The 9,493-nt window shown below is 53.0% G+C and overlaps 1 protein-coding gene across 1 annotated transcript; it reads right to left on the bottom strand.

Moving 5' to 3' along the window:
• Positions 1-2,158: 2,158 nt before the first annotated feature.
• LOC135173787 (uncharacterized) lies at positions 2,159-6,219 on the bottom strand. The gene is made up of 3 exons (XM_064140932.1): positions 5,750-6,219; positions 3,505-4,934; positions 2,159-2,472 (listed from the first exon to the last, which is right to left on the bottom strand). Exons 2-3 carry the CDS (start codon positions 4,625-4,627, stop codon positions 2,159-2,161), a joined length of 1,437 nt encoding a protein of 478 aa, XP_063997002.1. The 5' UTR covers positions 4,628-4,934; positions 5,750-6,219.
• Positions 6,220-9,493: the final 3,274 nt, after the last annotated feature.

The following is a 9,493-nucleotide window of genomic DNA, read 5'->3' as shown; positions in this document are numbered from 1 at the left end:
CTGTAGGGAGTCCATGGCCGTCCCCTGCAAAATGTGTTTTTGCCACCTTGTCTTTGAGTGCCATACTACAGCAGCCTTATGTGAGTTCCGTCCTGCATCTGTAAATGCATTAACCGCGTTCTGTAAAGGGGAGGGAGACTGCTTTGGCCTAACTATCCAGTTCTGCTGGCTTATCCATCGGAGTGTGTTGGACTTCAACGCCCGCACGGAAATGCGGCCTGGGAAATTCAGGAGGCTGGTCTGCAGCTCCTCTGATTGGCATAAGAACCATTCCAGGTCGTCCCGCTTGATAGGTAACCTTATGGTATCGGGTTCTGTTCCGGCGATGTCCAATAGCCGTTTCCTGCCCTTCTTAATCAACCGGGCTATTGTATACGTCTGTGTCTCTATTGTTTTTTGCGGCTGTATGGTAGTAAACAACCACTCCAGGACAGACAGTTGGTCCTTTGATCGAAACTTACACTGTGTGATAGCTCCAAAAATACAGTGCTCGCCCTTAATAATAGATAAGTCGATAGGCACGTTTGGGTCCACTCGTTCTACCCATCTGTTGGTGATCATGTCACTAAGTTTCTGTATAGTTTCCTGTTGTAGGTGAGAGAGTTTGACCCTTTTGGCGGGGTCTGTGCCTTGTAGCAGTGGCTTTAAGGGCCGTAGGTCGTCGTTTGTGAACCCTATGACAGGACGTAACCACTGCAAGTCTCCCATCAATGTCTGAGCATCTTTAAGTGTGGCAATATTGGTGGTCAGCTGTAATTTCTGGGGACGTATGAGGTTTTTGGCTATGTGCCAGCCTAGATATTTCCATGGAGCTTCCCTCTGGATCTTTTCTGAGGCAATCTGAAGTCCTACAGCCTGGAGTTCCGTCACGAGTTGCTGCAGATGAGTATCGAGGAAGGGCTCCGGCTGGGCTATTAGAATATCGTCCATATAGTGGTAGATGATGGCCGTTTTCCACATCTGTCGAATGGGACGCAGGGCGAAGTCGACGTAGAGCTGACACATTGTCGGGCTATTTTTCATTCCTTGCGGCAAGACCACCCAGTGGAAGCGGCGTGCTGGATGCTGCTTATTAATGGCTGGCAAGGTAAAGGCAAAACGCTGACAGTCTGCAGGGTGTAGTGGAATTGTAAAAAAACAGTCTTTTAGATCTATGACAAGTAATTCCCAGTTCTCTGGTATCATGGATAGCGAAGGCAGGCCCGGTTGAAGAGCACCCATAGCTTGCATTTGTTCGTTAATAGCTCGAAGGTCATGTAAGAGGCGAAATTTTCCTGACTTTTTTGGTATTACAAAAATTGGGGTGTTCCATGGGCTGGTTGAAGGTACAATATGGCCTGCAGCAAGTTGTTCCTCGACGAGCTTGTGTGCTTCTTGCAGCCGTTCCTTTCGCAGCGGCCACTGATCTATCCAGATCGGTGTATTAGAAAGCCACTGGAGTTTGATTATGGGCGGCTGCCGTCCAGTGGCCGCTGCTGAAAAATTACCTGCGGAGTAGTCATCACGACTCCCATCTGTGTCATGACATCCCTACCAATCAGCGCATTTACACCTTGCGGGAGAGGTGCGATGGTTGCAAAGACGTGGCCTGTCCTGTCATCTATGGTTATACTGATTCGCTGTGAGCTTGTCAGAGTCTGAGATACTCCACCAACACCTTCAATACCGTCTTTAGCTGGGCCTGCTGGCCAGTGCGAGGGCCAGGCAGGTATGGAAAAAATGGTTATATCGGCACCTGTATCCAGGAGAACGTCCATGGTTATTGTGTCCTGACCATTACTAATGATAGCTGATGCAAGTGGTCGTCTATTCAGGGACAGGGTCAGCATGGCTAGGCCACCTGTAGATCCAAAACCCTGATCTCCTCTTTGTGGCAAGGCGCGGCCCCGGGCCATGTCCTGCAGCAGGTTGGTCAGGGGCACCAGTTGAGCAATGCGACTGCCTTCCGGCACCACGATAGGTGGGTTGTTAGTGTATGCAACAATTTGTATGATACCGGTGTAGTCTTCATCAATCACCCCGGGAACAATCATTAATCCCTTCAGCCCGGCAGAAGATCTTCCCAGGAGTAATGCACCAGTGGGCTTGCCACTTATCATTAATGGGCCTTTCATGGAGGTGGCAATAGGGACTGGGCGGTTGTCAATCAAAGTGATGCTTACTGCTGTTGTAAGATCCAGCCCGAGGCTGCCGGAGGTTGCTGGGCAGATAGCATCACTGGGGCAGCAACTTGTGTCCTCGCGCGGCTGCCTGCCGCGCTGCGCTGGTAGTTTCCCGAGCGCTTGCAGGCCGCAGTTGCATGAGAATCAAGTTGGCAGTGGTCACACCAGACTGCAGCCTGTGGGCAATCATCGCGCGCGTGCCCAGTTAGACCGCAGCGGAAGCAGGGGTTCCGTGGGTTGTTGTTTCGGCGGCCACGATTCCTTGCATCTGCGGATCGCAGTGCTGCCATTACGAGCTGCGTGTGCTTATCTAGAACTTGATCCATTTGGGTTGCAACAAATGTCTGCTGCTGGTTTGTAGGCATTCGAGCAACTCGCTCCAACATATCGTCCACTGAGGCTTCCCTAGGCAGAATGGACAACAGCTGCTTGGTCTTATTATTAGCATTCTCAAAAGCTAGGGTTCGAAAAAAGGCTTGTCTGGTTGCAGCATCTAACTCAGTGGCTGCTTCGACTGCAGCTGCTAGTCTATCAATGAAATGGTTGTAGTCCTCACTCAAGCCTTGCTTAACAGCGGTATAGCTAGGTGCTTTTGGCTCTGTAGGCACCATATTAAAAGCTGCTCTGGCAGTTGTCATGGACGCATGATGCCACTCAAAGGGATGACGTATCTGGGCATCCAGTGAGCTGAAAGCCCCTTTTCCCAGCAGTATATCTGCTTGAACATTGAGTAAGGGGTCGCCTAGTTGTCGTGGCTGCTCCACCACCTTCCTGCACTCATCGCGCCATGCCCTTTCCCACAACATAAACTGGGATGGTGTTAAAATCAGTCTCGCAACAGTCTCACAATCTGCTGGGCATAGCACATAGGCGGAGAAGATGTAATTCAGCAATTGCTTAGTCGGTTGTGAGTGTAAGCCATGGGAAGATACTGCTGTTTTCAACTGCATAAGCAGTTTCCAATCAAGAGCCGTGTGAGTGGCTCCTGGCTGTCCATCTGCGGTCCGTGCTGCCACAACTGGGAATGCTGCTGCACCTTCCAGAGCAGCAGCTGCCTCCCAATCACCTTGTAACAAGGCGTCGCGAATAACGGCACGCCACCGATGTTGTGGACCAACGGGTGTAAGCTGGAGAGTCTTCCCGGTGATCTCTGTAGCTTGTGGTGCCGCCAGGGGCTGGGCATTGCCAGAAGGCATTATTCTAAGTTTCTGTAAGTCGTCGGCAACATTGTCAATAGTGTCGTCGGCATCGGACTGTGAGGAGTCGCTAGCGTCCGAGTTAATCACAGGCGGCGGTTCCCGGGCTTGAGAGGAAGGACCGGCTTCCGTGGCGGAAGTCCAACTCGGGCCCGCTGCAGCCGGGGGGGCGGGTCGGAATGTAGCAAAAGGAGTTTGCGCCGGACGTGGCGAGATGGCAGCGGAAGCCGGGAGTGGGGAAAACGGACCACTGTAGGGCGGTGGCGCTGGGAGCAGGGGGGCAGACGGCTGCACCGGAGCGGCAGGGATGGTGGGAATGTTTTGGGGAATTGGTACCGCTGGCATCGGGGGTGCTGGTGGTTGCACTGGAACGGCAGGAACGTCGGGAACGTCTTGAGGCAGCGCAGGGTATAACGAAGGGTCCTGAGCCGGCGGCACCGGCTGCATCGGGACGTCCTGCTGAGGCGGCACTGGTTGCATTGGGACATCTTGCTGAGGCGGCGCTGGTTGCTGGGGCGCTGCTGGCTGCGTCGGAGCGTTTGAAGTTGGCAGCACCGGCTGCTGGGGCGCTGCTGGCTGCGTCGGGGCGTTTGGAGTTGGCAGCGCTGGTTGCTGGGGCGCTGCTGGCTGCGTCGGAGTGTTTGAAGTTGACGGCGCTGGTTGCTGGGGCGCTGCTGGCTGCGTCGGAGCGTTTGGAGTTGGTAGCACCGGTTGCTTCGGCACTGCGGACAGCATCGGAACAGTAGATGCACTGGGGAGAGTCATCAAAGGCACCACCGTGCCTGGAGAAATTTTCAGGTCGGAAAAGAGAGAGCTAGCTGGGGTAACCATTGCCTCTAGTGGTCTCTCCCCCCGAGTGTCCAAGCCGTCAGCAAGCCGTGCTGCTGCTGTAGCTGCAAGGGTCTGTTCCAGTCTGTATTTCTTCAAGCAATTGATGACATCACGCCATTGCTTCTGTACGCTTTTGGCTGTTTTGTCACCGTCAATAGCCTGGTCAAAAATAGTATCGCCACAGCGGCGCCATTCAGATTCATCAAAAAGAGAGTCTGAAGTTTGAAAGTGTCCTCTTACTAGTCCATATGCTACTAAGGAAGTCAATTTTTTCTTTGACATGGAAACTCCTCGCTTTTCCAAAAAGTTCAAGAGGAGAGAAATTGCTACTTGTTTATCCAAAAGTGCTTGTGTGGTCGGTTCGCCAGCTCCCCAAAGGGAGTCACCAATACTTTGAAAAAACCGCGGAAGAAGGGAGGGGCGGCTGGGAGGTTCCATGGTAACGGCAAGGTTCCGTAAGCGCGCGGAAGAAGAGAAAAAAAAGAAAAAGGAAGGAAGGAAGGGGGGGGGGGGTGTGTGGGCGGTGCGTTTGCCTTCCGGCGGCAACTGCCCTGGGGGGATCTGACTATGCACGATCACTGCCCCCAGAAGTGCCCATCTATATGGTCACACCTGTCGTCACACCAGTTGCCGTTATTAAAATTTTTGCCCCCATATTTATGGGCGGCGACTCTTCTTTTTTTTTTTTTTCTTTTTTAATAAACGCCTATCTATATAGGCCGTCCGTATCGGCAGACACCTTTCCCTTGGTTAGTAACGGGTTTAACGAGGGGGAAGGAAAAAAGAAAAAAAAAGAAAAAAAAGGAAAAAAAAAGGAAAAATAGAAAGAAAGAAAAAAAGGAAAAAAGAGAGAAAAAAAAGGAGACGTGTTTCCCCAGCAGGGGGTATAGTAGCGTCCGATCTCTTGCGTTTCCACCAGCTCCTTTTATGTGGAAGCCTCTATATCCTTCGTGGCCGGAGGAGGCGAGGGGGGGGGGGGGGGGGGGGGGGAAAGCGGCCTGGCAGTTTTCTTCTCGGCCTAGCGGTGGGGGGGAAGCGGCCTGGCGGCGGTTGTCTTCTCGGCCTAGCGGTGGGGGGGGGGAGCGGCCTGGCGGCGGTTGTCTTCTCGGCCTGGAGGTGGGGGGGAAGCGGCCTGGCGGCGGTAGTCTTCGCGGCCCGGCGGTGGGGGGGAAGCGGCCTGGCTGGCGGTAGTCTCCGCGGCCCGGCGGTGGGGGGGAAGCGGCCTGGCGGCGGGGGGGGGGGGAGCGGCCTGGCGGTCTTCTTCTCGGCCTAGAGGTGGGGGGGGAAGCGGCCTGGCCGTCTTCTCCTCGGCCTAGCGGTGGGGGGGGAGCGGCCTGGCCGTCTTCTCCTCGGCCTAGCGGTGGGGGGGGAGCGGCCTGGCCGTCTTCTCCTCGGCCTAGCGGTGGGGGGGGAGCGGCCTGGCCGTCTTCTCCTCGGCCTAGCGGTGGGGGGGGGAAGCGGCCCGGCCGTCTTCTCCTCGGCCTAGCGGTGGGGGGGGAAGCGGCCCGGCCGTCTTCTCCGCGGCCTGGGGTGGGGGCCCGGGGTGCGGGTCTTCCGTACCTGGAGTTGTCCGGAGGTTCAATCGGTGTGTTCGGGCGCCATCTGTTGGAGGTCGGAGACCGGTGCGGCGAGAGATCGGGGCACTGAGAGTCGACTCTGTGGCTTCTGCGCAGCAGTGCAATTTATTAGGGCGATACAGCGACCTTTATAGCCCCCAAAGGGGGTGTAGACAACTGACTTAGTTCAAGATTGGTACAAGTGGAGGGTACAGATTGGCTCCAGGTTAAGTGTAAGGCAGAGATAGGTTAACTTACAGTAAACACCTTAAGGATCCCACCCAGGGGGGGTGGCCAGAGTCAGCCCCCTGGGCCGTGCCCACCTCAGAGGCGGGCAGATTCCACCCCCTGACAGCTGTGCGTGGGCTGCTCATAGTTGCAGGCTCAGGCCCCTGGGAGCCTCAAGGCTCCAAGGACACTTCTCATCACAGGGTCTGATGTTTACCTTTCATGCTCCGCTGCGGGAGGAAGCTTCCCACATCATCTGAGTTTTGTTCGTCTGCCTGGCTCTGTTCCACACGCAGTAGTAGGGCTGAGGCTGAGGCAGAAGGACCCTTCCCCACAGCAGCAACAGCAGCCGGCTCAGCAGAGGCAAACGGGGCTAAGGCAGGAGCAGTGGCATTAGCAGGCTCGATGGCGTTAGTGGGTTCGCCTTCCGAGGACCTCGCCGCCTCCCCCGGGACCGCTTTCAGTCCCCTGGCTGCAGGCGAAAGAATCTTTGCCTCAGCAGCCTCTCTGCTGGCAGAGGCTCTGGTGTCAGCGACCCTCCTACAGATCAAAACGTTCGAGCCGCATTTTCCATAAACCAGTTCCTCAACTTTATCTGTCCGAGGAACTTTGCCATAGCCCACACTGTCCGCAGCCAGATCTGCCGCCGCCGCAGCAGCCCTTTGTGACTGCACTTCTGCAGGGGTTCCATCGCCTCTACCTTTACTTTCCTCCGTTCTATTAGGTACGAATGGGAACCAGATTGTTTCCTGCCTCCATGCTTCAGGGTCAGTGGGGTACGGGCCATGTCCAACAATTTTTTCTCCTCTCAAAGGCTCCGAGGCAGGGTGTTTCGCTGCTCTGCGAGCAGTCCGTCTGCCCGGTGCCGTGGCCCTCCCTCCCCCGCTTCGGTTGCAGACTGTTTCTTTAACCCTTAGCTCCCTACTATTGCCTCCGGAGAAGGTAAAAACCTCACTTACAGCCTGTTTGTTCCTGCATTTCTCTCGTCTCCACACTATAACCAGACCTACAATAGCAGCCAAAACCATCAAGTTCACACATATTAGGCAGGCTACTGGGTAGCTCATCTCTTCCAAATAACTCCTAGTCTCTGACACCAATGTCACATACGGCACACCCTCAACGACATTCCTAAACCCTAAAATATTCCTAACAACATCTCCAACCTTCCTTAGCACAGCTTTTACCGAGTCCCAGACCATCTTAGCGAAGAATGAACACACCTGGTAGTGCACCATAGCTGTAAAACACTGCTGAACCGACAGAGTCAGAATTGAGGCAATAATAGGCCAGAATATATCAAACAACTTCATTTTTCCCTGATGTTCTTATTCTGATTATAAATCAACAGGGGGAAAGGAAAAAAAAAAAACAACAAGCCAAGATCGTGCCCCACGTTGGGTGCCAAGAAAAAGAATCCTGTCCCGGGTTTGGGTTGATCCCTCCCCCGGGAAGAAAATTCACAACACAAACCCCCCTACTTTTTGAAAGTCAGGGAAAGATGAAATTGTATTTTCTTATAATATAAAGTATAACAATGTAAAGAGAAATAATAACTAGAGAAGGAAGGAAGGGAAAAAAAAACAGTACAATAACCTTAAGGGAGATGGGGGAGGGCTCAAGCGGCGGCGAAGCAGCAGAAGCAGCAGTAGCCAAAACAGCAGCCGGGGAAGATAGGCGAAGCTGCAGCAGCAGAAGCCAGCGGGAGAAGGAGGAGAACAAACTGTGCTTCTAGACATTAAGTTCTTGATGCTCCAATGAAATTATATTAATTTATCTATTCTTGCCATTTATGTGGCCTATCCCTGGAATGTTCATCTCTCCCCTATGTCTGAGCTAGAGGATCAGCTCAAACGGCCACAGCTGGCACTTTGGTCGGCAAAGCCAGTTGCACTGGCGGCAGCGTTTGTCAATCTGAGGCATGCGATGAAGGGACGGGTGTAGAACGTGCCGAGAGCTGGCGTGACTGGGGTGTTTGAAATAGAGTCCCTAAATCATACATTCCGGAGGCTGGCATTTCAGCACGGGACGGCGGCGGAGGTGAAGGAATTGGAACAGGTTGCGGCACTTAGACTGGAGAAGGAGCAATTGGCAAACCCTGGTAAGCTCCTGACTCTCTCCGACGGACCGCGGGTTGTGGCCTACCAGTCATTGATCTTGGCTGTGATGGCTGAGCCGTTTGAATAGGGATAAAGGATGACAAACCCAGGGAAGCTATTGATTCCCGGCAGTGGGCCGCGGGCTGTGGAGTGCTCGCACGTGACCCAGATCTAGACTGTGCCACATGGGTTAACACTCTGTCTATTTTTTCTTCCAAGAGTTTCATCTTGTCTTCCATTACTGCAGGTTCCGCACGAAAGCATGTGCTCTGTCTAGCCGCCTCTGCATCTCTCAAGGTCGCATTCCTCTCATTTTGGAGCAACCTGATCTCACTCTGGGCAGCTTCTAAATTAATACCGCGCCGGACATTTTCCTCTGCCAAACTCCTAACTTCAGCTTTCAGCTCCTCATTCGTTCGCTCCCAGTACCCTCGCTCTTGACGGAAACGATCCTCTAACTCCTTCGAATCGTCTCTCATCTTTCCTAATTTAAATCTAAGGCCATCACATTCGCTTTGAGCATGAACTAGAAATGCCGCCAACTGCACAAAATTCTCAATTTCTATTCCTTCAACTTCTTTAAAGGCCGTATACATCGCAATAAGCATATCTGCTGACTTATTGGCAGCTTGGTCTAGGCTTTCCGTATATGAGAAGGCTCAAAGACAGACACGAACCTTGAAAGCAGATTTAATGCTGTCAGCATTTCTGCAGCCTCTGCTGCCGCAGACTCTCCTCCCTGTGCCATTATGAACTTTCTGCCATTACTCTGTATTTACCTCATCCTGCCGACTACGCCAATTTGTCGTGGAACGCAGTTTCATGGGAAATTCATGGGGAAAACACGCGAGACTGACTTCTAAAGAACAAGTGATTTATTGCTAAAATGCGAAGATCCCCTTCCCGAAAACCGAGTTACCCCCATGAATTCTTTGATGAGGCTAGAGTAACATTTCAGAAAATGGTAAAATAAAAGAGAGTCTATGATTCTCTAAAGAGTTCTTTGAGTCTTTGAAGTTGTTCAGTCTTGATTTTTAAGAGTTCATCAGTCTACTCACAGTAAGCAGCTTAGCAGGGTTTCGGCGCACCACTAGGGCGTTGTCCCTTTTCCCCGGCCAGGATCGGGTCCAAGCAGGCCCTTGGCCTCCAAAGATTGGGTGTTATCAGTCTTACGCCGGGCTGAGGCCGAAGCAGGCAAGCATGCTGGAGCAGGCTGATCGGTCGGAATGGGCCGCAGGCAGGCAGCTGGCTTGGTAGCTGGTAGGTTGGTAGCTCGCAGGGTACAGTAGCGGCAGCGTAAAGCAGCGTACGCTGAACCAGGCAGACACACCATTTTCTAATGTTCAAAAGAGGTGTGCTCACCAGTTCTGACAATTTTTACGATATTTTTACAGATTGGTACAAAGTTATAATCAGCCTGT

The sequence above is a fragment of the Pogoniulus pusillus genome (genome assembly GCF_015220805.1).
Source record: "Pogoniulus pusillus isolate bPogPus1 chromosome W unlocalized genomic scaffold, bPogPus1.pri SUPER_W_unloc_1, whole genome shotgun sequence".
Lineage (NCBI taxonomy): Eukaryota > Metazoa > Chordata > Aves > Piciformes > Lybiidae > Pogoniulus > Pogoniulus pusillus.
This window is presented reverse-complemented; position numbering and strand designations above follow the sequence as displayed.

Coding starts and splice junctions, on each gene's coding strand:
- LOC135173787 (XM_064140932.1), bottom strand. CDS start 4,627: ATGGAACCTCCCAGCCGCCCCTCCCTTCTTCCGCGGTTTTTTCAAAGT. Junction 2,473..3,504: donor CCCGGCTGCAGCGGGCCCGA/GTTGGACTTCCG, acceptor ATCAAGTTCTAG/ATAAGCACACGCAGCTCGTA.